General features: G+C 48.1%; 1 protein-coding gene across 4 annotated transcripts in view; it reads left to right on the top strand.

Moving 5' to 3' along the window:
- Positions 1–19,779, top strand: part of SAMD4A (sterile alpha motif domain containing 4A) — a 203,983-nt gene that overhangs the window by 156,323 nt on the left and 27,881 nt on the right. For all 4 annotated transcript variants that reach the window (XM_034992578.1, XM_034992577.1, XM_034992579.1 and 1 more), the window contains 3 exons: positions 9,492–9,601; positions 11,800–11,886; positions 19,029–19,362. In XM_034992578.1, the coding sequence (XP_034848469.1) occupies positions 9,492–9,601; positions 11,800–11,886; positions 19,029–19,362 (531 nt within the window). The remainder of the gene's footprint in view (positions 1–9,491; positions 9,602–11,799; positions 11,887–19,028; positions 19,363–19,779) is intronic.

Genomic DNA, 19,779 nt, shown 5'->3' with positions numbered 1-19,779 from the left:
TTTCTTCCTTCCTTCCTTCCATCCATTCATTCGTTCTTTCTTTCAACTTTAATGTACACCTTCAACATCCTCCCAAAGTAGGTGAGGTGTGCTCATTATGTGCTGTCATTTTGAGGTGAGAAAAGAATAATGAGAACATGTTTGTAAAGAAAAATGAATGACAGAAAAACTGAAAAAATTTCTTATTGCTGTTTTAGAATAAAAGCCAAAATATTCCAAAGTTCAGGGACTATCCCCTATGTAAGCATCTTCTATTCTTTTCCTTAGAATTGATAAGAATTGTCTCCTCAGAGATTCTTCAGTCAGAAAGTGACACAGATAAGCTCTTACATCCAAGATTTTCTTTATAGGCCCAAGGGATATGGTCAGAAAGCAGGCTATTTGGTGACTGGCTAAAACAGAGGACTCTTTCCTATATACACCCACCTTCTGCTGACCTATCAAACTGTCCTGCTCCCAAAGAACTGGATTGGGATTAAAAATATAAAGTCCTTAGCAAATTAAAGGGCAAAACCTATTTGAAAGGAAGCATGAGAGACAACAAAGGATTCTGTTTGTGGGAAAAAGTGTATTTGCAGTTGAGCTGATAGGTCAAGCCGTAGAAACGTCCACACCCGAAAACAGAGGCATCCCAGAATGTTGGGGGCAAGGCCACCCCCCAGCCGTGCCTGGAGATGGCTTCTTGAGAAGACCACTGCTCAGGTCTGTCAGGAAAGACTATACAGGGTGGCCTCCCAGGACAGCCCCCAAGAGGCAGCCCTCACCAAGCCCAGCCCAGGAGTTTCTCATTTGATTCCCAAGTCCAAGAGCAGACACCGGTTGAAGTTTCCAAATTAATTTATACTTTCTGAGAAATGAAATATGAAATCAAATGAAGTGCCTCTAAAAAGAGCCACCTTTTCCTCTCGGATCCACGTCTCCCTTCTTCCATGTGACCAGGTGCTTTGGCAGGAGTATCAGCCCTTTTAGGCTACTTTCTGGTCCACCTCAGGATGCCATCCGTGAATTGCTATTTTTCTAAAGTTTTTTTAAAAGCCTACCTTAGAGAAACAACAAGGAATCTCTAGCTGAATTTGGAGGAGTTCCAAATCTCCAGAGGATGCAGGTCAGCCCTCTCCCTGCACCTTGGGGAAAGAATAAAAAGTCACCATAATTGAGCTTAATGTAGTGTGATTTCATCTTTCTTGCCAACAGCTGTGCATACCTTGCTGAAACACTGTGTTCATCTATTCCTTCCTTTTCATCTGGACAAATTAGCCAGGTTTGGCTACGAATGTCCCTTAGGAATGTGCCTCTTGGGTCAAGAGTGTGAAATAAAGCTTCACGGCCCAGCATTCTTCTTTTTAAATTTTTCACAAACATCGATCTCGCCCTCTTTTTGTCTTGGGGTCAGCACCCTGCCAGGGATCGTGGCAGAGTTCTCTCCCAAGTAGACGAGCTTGTGCTCTCAGAGGATTAACATCATCTGCCTGCTTTGCTTTGTTTTTCCTTTTATAGTAAATACCCATCCTGAAGATGTAAGTCAGCTCCAAAGCACAGATTGGATGTCCCTCGGGGTGGGGATCTCAGAGTAATCTCACTCAGGCTAAAGCAAGAATGGGATCAGATACTCAATGAGAAATTAACGAACAGAAGTGGGATACAACAGGAATATGAGAGTTTCCCCCCCTTAACATGCCCCGTGGAGGCAACTGGTTATACATCTTTGGCCCAGATATGCTAATTGTGGTTTCTAAATTCAGTTGTCCTCGTTGTTGGCAAAAACGTCACAGTGACTTATCCCAGGGGAAAGATTCATGATTCTCGGGGTGGTCCTCAATTATAATAACCTCCTTTCCCTCAGCATCACATGAGTGGAATGTGCTCTCTTACTTTTTCTCTCATGCAAAGCCTTCAGGTGGCCAAGAGGAGGAAAAAAGACATTCCCATAATTTCCAGGAAGGAGGAGAAAACCTAGAAGAGCAGAAGTCCATTGGTGGAGGAAGCACATCTGCCCCTCATACTAGCATCATGTCCTCAGAAATAATGTATAGACACAACACCCAAAGACTTCTCAAAAGGCCAGGGCTGTCGATGAGTGGTGAGGCTGTGTTTATGGGAGCAGAGAGAAGGGAAGAAAGACTGGTTCGTAGGTTTCACTTTAGTCCTCATCAAGTCAGTTGGCTTTTAAGCACCTGCTGAGAGAGGCTTTGGACTAGTTACTGGGGAGACAGAGAAGAAAGAGATGGCACCTGCCTGAAGGGAGTCCCCATCACATGAGCCACAAACAGGTACCTGATGCAGGTGCACAGCTGTGAAAATGTCTTGTCTTTGGAGACTTGCCCTGGGTCAGGGTAGGCACCAAGGAGGGCCCTGATGCAAAGTGGAGAGAAGTCGAGGAAAGTTCCTGAGGAGGAGAGGCCTGGACCTGAGTCTTGGAGCCCAATTACAAGTTAGCCAAATATATAAGGTGAGGGAAGGGCATTCTGTGCAGGGGGAAAAGGATGCATGAAAGCATGGTGATAAGACAGATTGACCGAGTACCTCCTATAGCTTGACGGTGAAAAGCTCACGGGAGAGGAGTCTGGAGAAGGGAAAGCCAAACGCTAGGCTTTGTGATTTGACTTTGATAGAAGCTGTCGAGGGCATTTAGCAGCAGAACGACCTGCTTACCTTTGCTCATGGGCAATCGGACCCTAGTGGAAGTGGGGCAGGGTGTAGGAGGGGAGGAGGAGCAGGGCATCTGGACCTGGAAGCCTGCTGAGAGGTGGAGGCTATTTAGTAACTGAGGAGGAAAAGGAGGAGGTGGGACCAAGGTGTAAGCAGCACGAGAATGGATTCCAAGGAGTGTGTGGGCGTGGTCTGCGTGAGAGAGAATTGAGAGCTCGGAATTGAATGTGCACTAGTTGAAAGTAGACGGTGCAGGAGCCAGAGGAATTTAGGACGAAGCCCAGGTTCTTGCCGGGGACAGCTGGAGAGCCTGCGGTGTTGTCTGTAGCAAAGAGCATAGAGGAGAAGAAACAGATCCGGGGCCCGTGTGGGGCATGGCGAGTCTGGGGACCCGTAGGACACTCCAGCGCAGGAGCCGTGCCAGACCTCGGTGCACCGTGTTCTTCCCTGGCCCGGGCTCCTCCTCTCACCTGCGCAGGCTAGTATTCCGCCTGCCCGTGGGGAGGCTCGTGGGAGGGCCTCCATTCCGGATTTCTGGCTAGTAAGGCCCATAGATTTGGGTTCCCAAGAGTGAGAAGCTCCATGACTTTGTCGTCACAGTTGTCAGGGTGAGAGGGGTAGAGGGCGGGGGCTGTTTCTCTTGATCTGAGCTCCAGCCTCACCGTTAGGAGTGCACATTGACTGGGTGGACTTACGATGGGTGGCGTTCTGTCGGTACAAGTCGTGGAGGTAGTTGAAACTGTTACATTGTATCCAGACATCATACAGGTTCAAAGAAACCTATGGCTCCAGTCACCTTGAGAGAAACCTAGCCCTTAAGATTGGAGGGGACCAGGGACTGGGAAAACAGGCTTGGTTGCCTTTTCTAGGGAGTCTTAGATGAAACTGAAGTAAACTTTTTTTCCCCACAGCAAAGGAAATGCATTGCCTGTTCTGAAGTAGCCAGTTTGGGGTTTCGAGTTGTTTTTTGTTTTTTTTTTTTTTTAGATTTTATTTATTTATTTGAGAGCGAGAATGAGATAAAGAGAGCATGAGAGGGGGGAGGGTCAGAGGGAGAAGCAGACTCTCGAGTTGTTTTTGAAATGTAAACCTTTGAACTTCTCTGCCTGTCTTAGTATTCGATTAGAAAAATTATCGAGAAGTGTGATCGTTTTTAAGATGAAGAACCCCGTGAGAAACCTTTGTGAGAAAAGTGGTGAATCCAGCATTTCTGAGGGTGTGAGTGATGGAGTGAGAGTGTGGCCGGGACCCTTCTCAGCACAGCTGTCATGGGAACAAGCCACCATGTTCTGAATGTTGACTTTCTAGACGCTGTCTTGAATTCATCTAACTTAAAAGGCCAGGAGTTAGTAAATTCACTTCCCTTTCTTTATTCCCAAATGCCAGCATATAACCTGCCTGGATAGGTCCTCAGGGGCTCAGATCGTGCCCCCTCTTCTCAGGTAGGCCAGAGGCCCGTTGTCTGAGAGGCAAGTTTTCGGGATTCTCCCAAATTCTAAAGATCATGAGTCTTTTCACTGCCATTCCTACCAAGCATGGGTCTTCAGCCGCGGTGCTTGAAGAGCTGTGCAGGCGTGCAGAGGGCAGCTTTCCACGTGGAACCCAGCCGCCATTTCATGATGCAGAGCAAGCTGCGTGTAGAACACCACTTAGGAGTGTCGCAGCTCACAGAAACATTGAGAAATTTAGTGCCTATGTTTGTATCCGAAAGTCTAAGTGGATATTTTACTCAAACTGTCCCTCCCGAGACCCACACAGACTCCCCATCAACGTGAACCCCTCCTGGAGGCCACCACTGACGGTTCCCAGGATTGAGGAGTGCACTCTCAGCTCCCAGGAACCAGACACCAAGGCGCGTCTTTCTTTTGCTCGGAGGCCTGGAGACAGGCTTCCGTAAAATGGTACCGTTCCTAGACTCCTGCTTTGTTTTTGAAAGGAATCTTTGCCCTCGCATTTCAACGCTGAAGAGTTCATCTCTTCTTGCCCCTCAGTTGGTTTCCTCTTCTCTCCCTCAAAGACCAAGGATGCACTTGTATCTTGGGAAGAGACAGAGCGTTGTCTGAGAGTAGCCCGGCTCTCTGTGGTGAATGGAAGTTGCTGTTCTGTCTGCAGGTACCAGGACCACCACAGGTGAAGCTTCTTGTGGAAGCCAAGGCTGTTCATGTCTCTCTCTTCCAGGGACGCCTTACTCCCTGCCCTTGCAAGGCTGCCCACATTGGGCCCTTCTGCAGTATCGGATCCGTCTTTCACTCTTGTGGAGCCTCTCTGTTTGCGAGGCAGGTGCCACATGGCCTGTTGAATAGTATAGGCAGCCATTCCAGCAGCAAATATTTGAAAAAAGCAACTCAAATTCTAATTGGAGCCCAGCTTCTGTGTGAGCTGTTGTATGTGCCACAAAGCCTCTCTCTGGCTGGTTTGCCCAAACTCTAAAAGGGAAATAGAAATCAACATAATTGGAAATTGATCCCAGTGGTAAAGATCAGCAGCTAAACACAGAGCATATGAAAGATGAGTGTATAGAAAGATAAACCACTGTGGACTGCAGCAAGATCTAGAAGAAGGCTCATGAAGGATGGACACTGTGTACAGGGACCCATCATCTGCACATGGATGGTGGTGCTTTCTCCCAGAAACCTCGTACCCTTCAGCTTTCTCTTCCCAATTTTCTTCATGGGCTTCTCTTCCCACACCTTCCCCTAAATGCCTCATGCTCCTAGGGCTCTATCTTGGCTCACCCCTGTTCTCACGCCATGCTCTTTCCCTGAGTGATCTCACCCACTTCCATGGCTTAAAGCCACTACCATGCGCTGCTGACAAGTTCTCCTGCTCAGACCTCTCTTCAGAGATCTTGTCCGGTTGACTTCTCCAGCTAGATGGCTCAAAGGCAGTGATACTCCACTGACATGAAGTGGAGCTCACCATCTCTCCCTTGTCACCCCAAACCTGCGGCTCCCCTATACTTTCTGTCTTAACCAAGCTTGAATCAGAAGAACCACCAGTCTCACTCTTACTCCCTATTCTTCCCTGGTCTTCAAATACTACCCATGTATATCCTTTTTCTCGCCACTGCCCTTCCAAGCCATCTTCAAGGGCTTCAGTTCATCTCCTGGCCTCCCCTCCCACATCCTCCAGTCCAGCCTTTACACTGACAGCCATCATCTTTCTAACATCCTCATCTGATTATGCCTTTGCTGCTCAGATTTCAACAGCTCCGCATCACCCAAAGACGAGGTCTGTCCTCTTTGTTTCATCATTACAGATCTCAATCTTCACACCCCTGCCTAGGTGCCCCACCTTGTTACTAGCCATTCTCTAACACTCACCCAAGTGTTTGCTTGGCCCCAGATGCTCTCTTGGCTCTGTGCTTTGCTAATATGCTGTTCCTGCTTCCGCAGAGGCTTCCTCAGTATGGTCTGCCCAGTGATTCCAAGGCTGCCGCCACTGTGAAGCTATCCCTCACTCCCCAAGGGAAACCAAAATTCTCATTGTTCTGTGCCCACTTAGAACGTGGAGTTGACCTAGCACTTGTCCTGCAACTATTATAAATGTATTGTGTGAGTCAGCCATTCTGGATGAAAAGTTCCTTGATGGCAGGGACATGCATGGCCCCCAGAGTAAGCATTCAACAAACGTTGAGTGGGCAAATATCAGGATGCCCACACGTGACAAGGAAGTCAACCCAGCATATAGCAAAAGCATCTTAATCTTTCTCACACTGCATAAGAGAATGACTTTCTAGTCTGGAACCTCCATTGGCAAGTCCATCCGAAGCAGCCCAGTTGAGGCTACATAGCTGTGTGCCACCAGAGGTGGGCAGCCAGGAGGCATGCATGCCGCCAGTCACGTATCGGTTCCTTCAAGAAACACCCCTGCTTGTCTTTTCTTTCAAACATAGCCACAGATCTGCAGGATGAAGAAACAATGTCTGAGGTTATGCGAGGTGGTCCTCAGCTTTGCATCCAACCCTGTGGCACTTGGACCATGGGAAAAGATCTGAACTTTTAGTTAGACTTCATCTCTGGGTAGCACCTTAACAGAATCTAGCATCCCAGTCATCCGAATTCCTGGCTTGGGAGGAGTGAAATGGTGCAGGTGCTCACTTCTCTGGTTTGTTTCCCTTTTAAGGGAGTTTTGTTTTAATCCCTGGCAAAGGAAGGTGCCTTATCTCCAGCCAGGGGGTAAAAGTAGGCTATGTTCTTAAGAACTGGGATTTGCTCTTCTTTGTTCATGTTTGAGGAAGGAGAGCCCTTTCAGCTTGCAGCACCGAGCAAAGCTCGGAGATACTTGCTGTACAAGCAGAGAACATGTGCCTGCCTTGGGGAAAAATGGCCAAGAGGAGCTTACATCGCCCAGGAACACATCTAGAAATAGCTTCTCGGGAAGGCCTACTCACCGTGTTGTGAAGTTGTGTAGGAACCTTTTGTAGGAAAACAACTCCCAGTGGCCCACATTTTCACTATATGGGTGAGGCAGGCTCTTTCATCCCTCTAACAGGAATTCTGGTTGTCCAGATCTTTTCTAGAAAGGAGCTAGTACTGACTGGACTACTAGTCTCACTGAGCCAAGATTTGCACCCCACTCTCCCCAACTCTTAAAACACCATATTGTCCTCTTGGCTTATAAAATACCCATTTACAACATGATTTAGTAGCTCAGGATTCTGTTTTATCGTGAGTGGCTTTTACATGATGAAACTGTAGGGCACTGGTGAAAAGTCTAGCCCATGAGATGCTCCGTACTCTCTGTGACAAATTGTGCCCAAGTGTGCTGTGGGGTTGCCCAGACTTCACCGAACCATGATCCACTGAGTTTTCCGAGCAGCAACTTGGGACTTTTCAAAGATGTGAGTAGTCAACATGAAACCTGGTGCCAAAGCATTAACAAGTCACTGGCCCCAAAGCCAGAGCTGTAGTTTTTGCTGCTCACTCTGCAGAAAGATTAGCATTGTTTCAACAACAAAACGTGGTGGAGAATAAAGTCTGGTAAAATGGGTGCAGGATGTCACAGGAGGGAAAGCGCCAGAGCCTGAGCTGGAAGGGCCCGGACTCTGTGCAACCGCAGTTTGAGTCAAGGAGGACATAAGTGGTTGATACTATGTGCCTGGGGAAGCCTTTTCTCTTTGTGGTTCCTGATGGTCCCAGAGGGACTCTCTGCTTGTCATGGTAGAACGAAGGGCCTCAAAGCACAGAATCAAGTGATCTCTTGCCTGAGATGACTGAGTTTGGTCTTCAAATGGCATTGGATAGCCAATTCTATTTCTTTAGAGGTCCCCCTTCTTCAGCCTTCACAATACTGCAGATCAAGAGGTAAACTCACCAGGCCCACCCTCCCCTTGTAATCTTCGAATTTCAGGAGATCATTGAATACCCACATTCCATAAGCCTAGGTTGGGTTCCCCGGGGAGGCCGGGCCTGATTTCAGAGTAGGCCAGGTTTCTTTCATCAATCCCAGTTAACTACTTTAAAAATTGAATATTGGAAGTTTCCCACTTATTCTGGAGTGTTTGTCAGTGCCTCAGAATAAAGCACTTGGTGCAACAGACAGTATCTTGTAGTCAACATGGTTAGTAATGGATAATACTTTGTAGGAAACATGAGTAACATTTATCCAGTGCTTCAACATTTCAAAGTACTTTGAAGTCATTGTTTATCCAGCCCTACCATTGATGGGCTGTTTGGTCCTCATCTCACAAGAAGTTGCTACAAGGCAGGAAAAGGCCAGGAGTTGGGAGGCCTGGTTCTAGTCCCCATTTTACCACATACTTGCTCCGTGACTTAGACAATGACTTAACTTTGCCATCTGTAAAATGAGCGAAGGGTCAGGGAAGGTGATTCTAGAGAATTCTCAAAGATCTTATTAGCTCAAAAACTCTGAATTAAAAGAGCAGGGGCAAGTGCTTTGTTTTGGTTGAACTTAGCAAGGTGATAGTTTTCATGGATTTTGATATAGTTACTATTTAATTTTCCCAACTCTAGAATCCAAAATGTGGGCTTATTTCAGATATGCTTTGGAAATTCTATTATCCTATGATCTAGCCAATCTTTGGGCCTTTCCAGTCCTGGTATATTTGTGGTTGCTATTCAAGGAAAAGGTCTGAGACACATCCAGACACATTCCATAGCCTGGAGAAATGGTCAGCGGGGGCACAAACACACACACACACACACACACACTGGAGTGATAGTTTTGGAGTCTAGGATGCCCTTATTTTCCCGCTGGGGCATAGGAAAGCAGAAGGAGGATTAGGCTAAGAATGACAGCAACTCCACCCATGGACTTCCACGGTTGCCTGGGTGAGCTCTTCCTGTGGAAGTGGCAGAAAGAGCATGTGGAGAGCTACACTGAACCTAGAAGGAAATCTTGGAGATAAAGACTCATCATATGTAGTTTTAACATTCTAAGTCAGTTCTTTCCAAATCAGTAATGAAGTAGTCTGGCCAAAGCAGTGGTTCCTTGCCATGTTTTCAGTCATGAACCCCTTTGAGAACCTTATGGAAGCTATGGTGACTTCTGTCCAGAAAACTACTCATATATCCACAAATTGGGGTATAATTCTAGGGAATTCCTATATGCCCTGCAGCCCATGGACCCCAAGTTTGCAACCCCTAGTCTAAAGTAGAATAAGGGAGCCTGACAGTGGGAATGTCAGGGCTAGACCAAGACTTTGAAGTCCATAATTTGCTGCCAAAATGGAATTGAACAACTAGTAACATAAAGGGTTTTTTTCTTCTTTTTTCCCCCTCTGACCATCACCCTCCTTTTCTTCTCTATTCCCACATCTTTTGTCATCTCTTGTTCCCGTTCAATTTCTCTCCCCATCTCTTGCACATCTTGCACCACAGATGTTCCGGCCTGGTTAAAAAGCCTCCGCCTGCACAAGTATGCTGCGCTTTTCTCCCAGATGACCTACGAGGAAATGATGGCCCTCACTGAGTGCCAGCTGGAGGCTCAGGTAAGTGCTGCCGGTGACCATCCCCTGAGAAGGTGCCCCAGGTGGAACCTGACGTTCCCGCCCAAGACAGACCTTGTTTGGACCCATACCTATCCCCACCCAGTAGCTTGCCTTGTTCTACAACCTGCTAGGTGCTGGCCAGCATTACATGGTGAGTAAGGCTGGGTTCTTGTCTTCAGCGTCCAGTAGGAGGCGGGGGACCAGCACATAACTGCAAAGCAAATACAGCTCAGGAGAAAGAGTATTATGAAAAAGGTTATAAGTTCAAGGTGGAATGGCCTAGAAGGAACATTTGACCAAGGCCTCAAAGAGTCTGTGTTCCAGCCTTTGCTTTCCCTGCCCCCTCCCTCCATCTGTCCGACTAAGGGTGGTTTGGACAATGCCAGATTGGTTGTTTGTTGTCCAGTCCGGTTACAAATCAGCTAACTTCTAGTAGTTAGTGGGTAGAAGCACCAGGTCATGCCTCAGACCTTCCCCAACACTTTTCCAAAAACGTGTTCAGATTGGACTTAGTTGAGACTGGAGTAAGTTGTGCAAAACACTTTTTCTTCTAACTGCCTTGCATAACACGGGACCGTCACAGAGAATGGGATAACCCCAGGTCTCAGGTTTCATTTCCCTTCTGGGTGCCATCAAAGAACAAAGTTCCCCCTTCCTTCTCAGGCGTCTTTCCCCAAGGCTAGGCCAGTCAACAGACCCCCCAAAACCAAACATGTTTCCTACCATGCTGTGCTCGAGTAACTAGATCTGACCAATGTGTTTGTTTCTCTTGTTTAAAATGCCATTTGCAAAATAAATAAAATAAAAAAATAAAATGCCATTTGCATGTTTCAAATTGACCTCAATTTCCTTTGAGCAACAATTTAAAAGAATTAATGGTCTGAACAGGCTAATAGTATTTCCCTTGCAGGAAGAGGAGATTGTACCATTTGGGGCAGTACTGCCCTGGACTCAAAGCTCCCAGCAGGTGCTGGTTTCCCACTGCACCTTCAGTTAATTAACCTCTGCAGGCCTGGCTGAACACAAGTATTGAGATGCAAGACAAAGCCCAAAGTCACTGCACATTCTCGGAGAATGAAAAGCACTAATTTCAACTTCCTAACACTTCTCCCACCACTTTTTGGATCTCGATTGCCCCTTGAGATCCCAGGGATTGATGGAACTACTTCTAAGAGCATTTTTTGTGTTTGGGTCCGAGTTGAGGGGAAAAAAAATCTAAGTCCTCAGTTATTTGACTTGGGAAAAAACAAGACATAATTGACAGAGAAGGCAAAGCCAGAGGCCAGAACAAACTTTTCAGAGTAATTTAATTCACTTGAACCCAAAGTCAAGGCTAAACAGAAATCTGCCCCCAGCACTTCATCTTAGAGAGTGAGTTCAGTTGTCCCTTGAGTGTTAATATCTCTGAAGGAGATGTCTCTGGTGTTCCCATCTTTTCCTCCTGTAAGAGGAATTCTATGAATTGCTGCAAGAAGTCACCAGAAGCTTGTCTTAGAGACCTGACTTAAGAAAGGACCTCCTTTTTGGAACTTTGCAGTATCTCTAGTCAACAAGCATTGACCTAAATCCTTGGGCTCACCATTGCACAGTTAAACCAAAATCCACAGCCGTAACTGTGAATTCTAATCGTTTAGCTCAAGTGATGACTGAATTGAGTTTTAGGTTCTTTTATATTCTGGTTTTCCTTATGGAGACCAAAGATGACCTGCAAACTGCCCAAAACGGCCCTGTGTTGTTTGGCACCCGGTGAAAACCATATCAGACTTCAGAGATGGGAAAACCTAGGAAAGGTTGGAGAAAACAATGAAGCTCTGTATGGGATTGGAACCTTCAAGCAACCTGGGTGGGACTGAAATGACAATATGGAGAAAGAGGGATGTATGACTTTAAAATGATCATTTAAGACTGTGAAGAAATTTCATGCTGGGTGGGTAATTTGCTGTTCTAGCTCTGTCTCTCTCTCTTTTCTCTCCTAAAGGTCACAGCCAAAGTACACAGGTAAATGTATAGCCAGATGTAGTCAGAACATTTAGTAAGGAGAGGTTTATGACAGAGGGGACTGAAGAGAGAGACAAATGGATATTTACTAGTCCACAAACATAGGAACCAAGAAGACAGTAAAGTACTAAATAGCCTCCAGGAGTCTCTAAACTGATTCTTAAAAATATGTTTTTAAATTAACTTTTATTTAATTACAGAATGTTACCAAAGGTGCAAGACACAAAATTGTCATCAGTATTCAGAAGCTCAAAGAAAGACAAAACCTCCTGAAGTCTTTGGAAAGGGTGAGTGATCACCAGGGGAGGGCAAATCTCTGCCACCATGATGGGAAAAGTCTCAGCTGAAGGTGTCATTGGCAGACCTTATAGAGTGTTCCGCCTTGTTTCCTTACCAAAGGCAGAAAAAAATGAAAGGATTTTGAAGTGAAAGTTTCCTGGTTATCCACACTTCTATGGAACCTGACCACTGACATATACTTACTGCCTGGGTCCAGGCAGCCTGTGACTGGCCATCCCAGTAGACTCCAGCTTCAATAGAGGGAATCAGAATCATTTGGCTGATAAGCCCTTATCAGCTGCTACTGTCCCTTTTTTTCGCTGCCTAAACAGGTTCTCTTCCTATCTTTGTATCCAGACATTGCCCTCATACTGGTATCATTTTGGGGACTTGGTAACTTCATGATTTCATCTAAGGTACAGAGGAGAGCAAGCCTCGTTCCTGTGCTGCCTCTGCCCCAAGCTGGGATTCTTGTGCAAGCACTGCTGTTGGGAGGTGGTTGGGATTGGTGGGCCGGAAGCTCCGTGGGCACATGCTCCCTGCACAGCCTAAGTGGTCATGTCGTCCAGTAATCCCAGGGTGCCTTTGGAAGGGAACAGAGTATGGAGCTAGGCGGGCCTAACACAAGTTGTGTGAGCATGTCAACATTTTAGTGCAATGAGAGTTTTTCTTTGCTGATTTATAAAGATGTGTGTATATAATTTTACATAGAATATATAAAGTTACATTTAATGCATATCACATAAAATATCAAGTAATATATATAGAATATGCATATATAACTTTATAAGGAAGGTGGCTTTGAAAGCCTTGGGATCGACAGATGGGTAGAGGCTACTCATGTGGCACATCCGTGCTCAAAGGCCCGCCCTTAATTAAAGTGAATCCCAAATGACAAACGACCTATCCAACTGAACCCAAGGCTGTTGTTCTTAATTCTGTTTTATTTACCAAGCAGTTTGTCTAACAGTGATTATTGCCATCTTTAACATAAGAACCCATTCTCTTTTGGGGACTATGCAAAAGGCCAGTTTTCGCCTCTGTTAGAAAGCTCGGGAAGTGTTCTCCCTAAGGACTAGATTGCTGAGTGTTATGGTGAAAGAGTGATCGTCCCCCTTTATCTCTGGAGCATCCTTCAGGAACTCCCAGGAACTATGTCACTGAGGAAACGCACCGACCCGAGAGACAGAGATGGAACTACTGTTAGCTCTACTCCCCGTGGCCTTGGGCCAACTCAGTGTGGAAACATAAGGGCAGCAAGGTGTCACAGGTGCCTGGACGTGTCACTGACTTTCTCTCTGGCCTTTGAGGAGTCCATTGCCATTTCGCGCCTCGAATAGTATTAATTCCACAAAAACACCTTCTGCCCGGCTCACTGGAATGGGAATTGTTAAAAAGAGGACAAAAGTAATACAAAATCTGAGGGCAGCTAATGGCCAAGAAAAGAGCAGTAATGAGTTTATTTTGGCATCTTTGGGGAAGAAAGCTTGTGTCTCTCCCAGACCGGCACCGTGAGCTTGCTTCAGAACACCTGAGCTCCGACACCTGTGTGGTCCTCCCTTCAGGAGCTGATGGCCTGGGGGTGGGGAGCCTCAGCACCCCCTGAGGACTCAGCCCCTTGGCTCTGTTCTCTCTCCTCTGGGACCCAGGGCCCTCCTGCTCTTGGAGGGAGGGATTTGTCCCTACTGTGTTACCACTTAGGCCACCAGCCACACACTCACACCAGCCCTTTCTGTGGCCTTCCCAGGGGTCCCGAGCTGATTATGCTGTTGCAGATGCTGTCATCAGGCCCCTGCCTACAGCATTCTTACCTCACATAGAACCCAGAGATTTCTAAGGAGATAGCTGGGACCCCGCCCATGGCTAGTTCATAATCAGTAGTTGCTGCAGGTAAGCTCTAGGTCCAGAGCTCTTCCACTCACTCACTGAATACGTACTAAGCAGCTGCCTTGGACTAGATTTACCCCCATCCACTGGAGACTCACCGTGAGTAATACAGAAATACCTGGTTCCTGCCTTTGGGGAGCTCGGATGTGCATTGTGACACAGACATGTCGCACAGACACAGCGGTGCCCTCTCAATCCCCTGTGATCAGCGCCATCACCGAGGCAGGTGGGGGGATCTTCCTGGGATGAGACACAGCGCTCTGCAGGTGTGAGGAGGGGGGAGAGCATGGAGGGGCCAGCACGGGCTGGAGACTCCGTAGGAGCCTAGAGCCAGCCTTGGCGGGCCCTTGAGCTAAGGTGGGGGCCGTGAGGGTGGAGAGGGACAAGAGAGGTCATTTAGCGGAAGTCCAGGCATCGACCCAGGTGCCGTGCCATTTGGGAACAGAAAATATAGGAGGAGCTGCCAGGGTGGGAGAAGTGGAGTTTAGCTGGACAGATTGTCTGAGGTGCCTATGAGACACTGCAGCGGAAAAGGCAAGTTAGTGGCCACAAGGACGATGCTAGAGTCCACAGGGTTTGAAAGACTCACTGTGGGTCATCTGTGTGGAAATGGCGGTTGGTTCCCCAGAAGTGTGTGTTGAGTGGTAAGAGCTGAGAACAGACCCCGAGGAGCACCAGAAGATGGAGGGACCAAACAACGCCAGAGGCTGAACCACCCCGAGGGTCAGAGAGAGTGTTTGAAGGAAGGAATCCCATCAGGGGCCGTGAATGTGTCCCATACAATGAGGACTCAACACCGCCCCCTGGAATCGGCCACCAGAGGTCACTGGTAGCCACGGTGAGGAGGGTCGCCAGAAGAATGGAGGGACAGAAAGAAAACCCATGAACCAGGGAGTGTGAATGGGTGAGAAGGCCATCAGGGAAGGAAGTGTGGAGACTTCTCAAGATATCTGGTGGAAAAGGAAAAGAGAAGATTAGAATGGTCACTGGGACAGACTTTTCAACATTGATCTTTAATACTGAAAATGTTTCCACATGCTTTTATTCTTTTTTTTTTTTTTTTTTTTTTTAGTATTTATTTGACAGAGACACAGTGAGAACAGGAACACAAGCAGGGGGAGTGGGATAGGGAGAAGCAGGCTTCCCGCCGAACAGGGAGCCCAATGTGGGGCTCGATCCCAGGACCCGGGGATCATGACCTGAGCTGAAAGCAGGTGCTTAACCAACTGAGCCACCCAGGGACCCCTTCACTGTCCTTTTTGCAACTAACTCCCAAACTGTGAAACTGGACCCTTCCTTGGGAACCTGGCATAGAGAAAGGACACACACACACACACACTCACACACTGTGTTCCCACAGCTCCCAGTCCTGGCAGCCTGCTCACACTGTATGGGACCCAGGAATGGTAAGCATCTTAGGGCAAGGATTCTGCTGTATTCATTTTAGGTCTTGGCTCCCTGTAGGGCTCAGTTGGGGTCTGGTGAATGAAAGGTGGCAAGGGAGTGGATTTAAGTCGATGTAGGCATGCCATCTACTGCATGAGAAGTCCAGTTGTGCCCATGCAGGGGGAAGGTGGGGCCACGAACAGTGTCTAAGTGCTGGGAAACTGGCTGCCCGAGTCCTGTCTTCCAGATGATTTGCCCCTTGCTGCCATTACATGCCCTGTGAAGGTTCCAAACCAGTCTTCCTCTAAGACCTAAGAAAGCCAGGCAAGCGGTTGGTCAGCAAGTAGCTCCTTTTCCTGCATGTGGGCCCTGAGTTGTGCCGCCCAAGCTGAGTGCTTCTTGGTACCTGCTTCTTGGTACCTGCTCTGCCATGAGCTACTCGACTTGGCCCATTAGTGACCGGACAGCTTCGTTTTTGCCTCTTTGTGTTTATAAGGTAGGATTATATTTATGGTCTGAAGGATCAATACAGACTTGGGTTGGTTCCCTATTTTTGTCAACATGGAGAATTAATTCCCACAACCAGTTGAGGACACTGGAGTGAGTCCCACTCTGGCCATTTTCTAGCTTCCTTCTCAACCTGGGCACTCAATGTTGAGTTCTAGAATTGATTTTGAAGAGTTGGATATGTAACCCCATGGAGCCTGGCCTAAAGCACATTGTTAACTTGCTGGTAGCCAAGCGTTTTCTTTGAGACACTGGCTTGAAGGCTGGGGGGGGGAAACAAAACAAAACTCTTCATGATTCCTGATAAGATAAAGAAAGTGTCTGTCATTATTCATTAGGTTTATGGTTTCCTTTTTGGGGTGGCTGTCTCCAGTGGAATAAAATAAGATTTGAACTTGGGGCAAGTGTATGTTTCCTGTTTCAAGGAGTTCAGCTCTTAGCATAACCAAAATCTCCTTCCTCCCTCACTGAGTAACTACAGAAGTCTTATGGCATGTGACAGGAGTGGGCGAGGGTTGCTTGGTGGCAGTTGACAAAATGTCATGAGCATGCATTTGCTCACCTCAGTGGTCACTGTCACATGGGATAGCGTGGCAGGGAGGCATGTGATCTCCCAAATAGGCCAGTCAGCTCTGCCTACTCAGCCTCACTCTGAGGAAGCTTCATCCCTTCTCTCTGATTTCCTTTTCCCCTGCCTCAGTCAGGGGCTGGACAAGATCAGAACCTCCCACCACCACCCACTTACCAGGTGCCGGTGAGGCAGTTGGCCAGAAGTGGAGGACTTTGAGGCAGGGGTCCCCCAGTTGGCACATAGTTGAGTTGGGAAAGACAACAGGTGCTCTCCTGGGGTGGGCCAGCTAGCTTACCTCCATACACCCTGCCCAGGTAGATCACCACATCCAAAGTCAAGGAATCATTCACACGCCGTCCCCTAGACTCTGGAAGAGGCTGGTCCAGTCCAGGCAGCAGGAAAACTGGCAATGATCAGGAGCACCCCCCGACTCCCACATCAGGCTTGCCAGCACAGGCAGTGACCTAGTCTCACCTCTGCCATATCCACCAGGTGTAGAAGGAAGGCGGTAGACTCTAAAACCCTCCTCTTTAAAAGAAAAATAGACTCTCTCCTCTAAAATAGGCTGGAAAGTAGCCCTGAGCAGGACTGAGACAATTCTGATGGCTACTTAGCATTTCACTGTCCTCAATAACCCTGGGTGCCCACTTGGCTAAGCTTCTGCGTCCAAACTCCTGCGCAAAGCAGGTTCCCGCCAATGACGGGGCCGGGCTCTTGGTGGTCTGCTGCCCAGAATTGAAATGTTGCCTGTCCAAGGCTGCCATCCTCAGGTTTCCTTTTTCTAATTGATTGATTGGAAAGTCGGGTGTAGACGTGATCGTGTTCCGTGGGCTTGTGTTCCTTGACACCATCAAGCAATTTTTCTTGGTAAGAGAGGATCCCAGGAATGGACTGGTACTCATGCTTCAAGCTTTTATAATGATGTCCTTGCTATTCTGGGCTCTCGGAAGATTAAGTACTTCATTAGTAATCAAGGCCCCGATTGTCAGTGTCCTTCGTGGGTCCCACGGAGAGGTTTGCTGCAGAAGCACCAGGACAGCACCAGGGCAGAGGGCCGGGCTGCTCACCATGCCCAAAAGACTCCCAGGCCCTGATCCCCAGCCCCAAGCCTCGGAGCCTGTTCTGTGCCTCCGTGAGCATCTGGTGCACAGATAAATGTCAATCAGAATCCACTTTCACTCTTTTTCTAATACATAATGGCCAGTATGTCAAACTGTAGGTGCAGAAGGACCCAATTTTATTATACAACATATAAAGCCATTCATATATTATAGACAACTTCAGTTGATCCTTGAACAAATGGGGTAGAGGGGCACCCGCCCTGTGCGGTTGAAAATCCATGTATAACTTTGACTTGCCCAAAACTTAACTACTAATAGCCTACTGTTGACTGGAAGCTTTACTGATAACCTGAAGAGTGGATTAACACATATTGTGTGTTGATTGTGTTATAGTCTGTATTCTTATAATAAAGTAAGCTAAAAATAGAAAATGTTAAGAAAATCATGAGAGAAAATAAATTTATAATACTGTACTATATTTATAGAAAAAAAATCCTCAGGTAAGTGGACACACAGTTCAAACCCATGTTGTTCAAGGGTCAGCTGTATCATATAGATTATACATATTTCTCTCCAGAATGATTCTTTGAACACATGTCACTCCCCTGCTCAAAACCTTCCCTGATGTCCCGTCTCATTTAGAAAAACTTCCAGCATCCATGCCTCCACGCTCAGGCCCCGGGAGCAACCTGGACCTGATTTCCCACCCTCCCCCCTCACCACCCTGCTCCACGTCAGGCCTCCTTGTTCTTCCTCACACACTCCAGGCGTGCCCCACCTCACAGCCTTTGCCCTTACCGTGCCCTTTGCATGGATCACACTTGCCCAGAATCCTCATGCCCGCATCCATTTGGGTTCCCTTTCCAACGTCCACCCCTCAGAGAGCCTTCCCTCACAGCCACCTGGCCTGCACCTCAGTCCCTAGCACACGGTATGTTCATCTCAGGGTAGGATGTAAACTCCCCAAGGGAACCATAAAGGCTGTTCCCACGGTTCCGCCTTGCCTGGCACGGTGCCTGGCTCCTCAGGGCCCTGGCCACAAACCTAGTAACTTAACAAAGACGCACAGGACACCATAACTGACACCAACCTGCAGCTTTACAAATATTAACATCCTTAACAACCACCCAGTGAGGCAGATACGGCTGTTATCCGTGTGTTCTACACAGAGAAACTGACGCACAGAGAGGTTAAGTCGTTTACCCGAGGTCATACAGCCGTGTCCGAATTTGAACCCCCGCATCTGCCCTAGAGTCTGTATTCTTCACCACTGCCCCGTTGATGCCTGTGTTGGGGGCTGAGTGAAGGTGTGAATGAGCAGCAGGTTCCTTCATGCACAACAACTCGTACACAGGACAGGAAGTTACCACGAGACCCAGCTTTGTTATATAGCTTCTAAAGTGTGTGCCTGCCAACTGTATAACGCTTTTTATAGAAATTCACTGAAGAAGCCAGGAAAGGAAATGTACAAAATCATTCTAGTGATCACCTCTAGGTGGTGGGATTTGCAGGTGATGTATAATTTCCCCACTATGCCTATCTGTATTTTCCAAGTTTTCTGCCCGGGCTAATAATAGAATGATAAAATTAAAGTGATTGCCTTTCCAAAGAATGTTGTGATGAAGGGGCCAGCAGCTGTGCGTCCTGTCTAGGAACGACTTGGGGCAGGGGAATCGAGGCATCAAGGCAGGCCACCCCTGTTGCTGCTAACAGAGGTCTTCTCCCTCTGACCATCCAGGACATCATCGAGGGGGGCAACCTGCGCATCCCACTCCAGGAACTGCACCAGATGATCCTGACTCCTATCAAGGCCTACAGCTCCCCGAGCACCACCCCCGAGGCTCGCCGCCGGGAGCCCCAGGCTCCGCACCCGCCCTCACTGATGGGCCCTGAGGGCCAGAGCCCCGACTGCAAAGACAGTGCCTCGGCCGCCGGGGCCACAGCCACCACCTCGGCTGGGGCCAGCGGCGGGCTGCAGCCACACCAGCTGAGTAGCTGTGATGGGGAGCTGGCCGTCGCCCCCCTGCCGGAGGGGGATCTCCCCGGGCAGTTCACACGTGTCATGGGGAAAGGTAGAGCCTGATTCTCACACCTCCCCCCTTTTCTTCGCTCACCACCACTAACCAGAGCTCCGGGTTCCTGAGGAGCTTCCCCTGAGTGCTGGATAAACCTGTCTGGGTAGATGCCATTAGCCCATTTACAGATGAGGAGAGTGAGGCTCAGAAGTCACCTGAACTCCGATCCCTCTAATCCCCAAAGGCCTCCTCCTTAACCCTGTCCCCTTTCTCTCCCACTCCCTCAGACCAGGGCTTGCTGGGCCCTCCTAGTAGAGTGAGTGCTCGGTGGGCTTCGGGCCTGTGGGCGGAAGTCGGCCCTTACTGCAGACAGCGCCTGGAAGGCACCATGGCCGGGCCGAGTGCCTGTCTGGAGGGCAGGATAGAATTCTCATGTGGTCCTTTAGGTGAGAGCACTCTTTCCACCTGGACTGC

Source organism: Mirounga leonina, unplaced genomic scaffold (assembly GCF_011800145.1).
Source record: "Mirounga leonina isolate KUSES-001 unplaced genomic scaffold, KU_Mleo_1.0 Mir_82, whole genome shotgun sequence".
Classification (NCBI taxonomy): domain Eukaryota; kingdom Metazoa; phylum Chordata; class Mammalia; order Carnivora; family Phocidae; genus Mirounga; species Mirounga leonina.
Note: the sequence above shows the minus strand (reverse complement) of the source record. Positions and strands in the feature narration are given on the sequence as shown.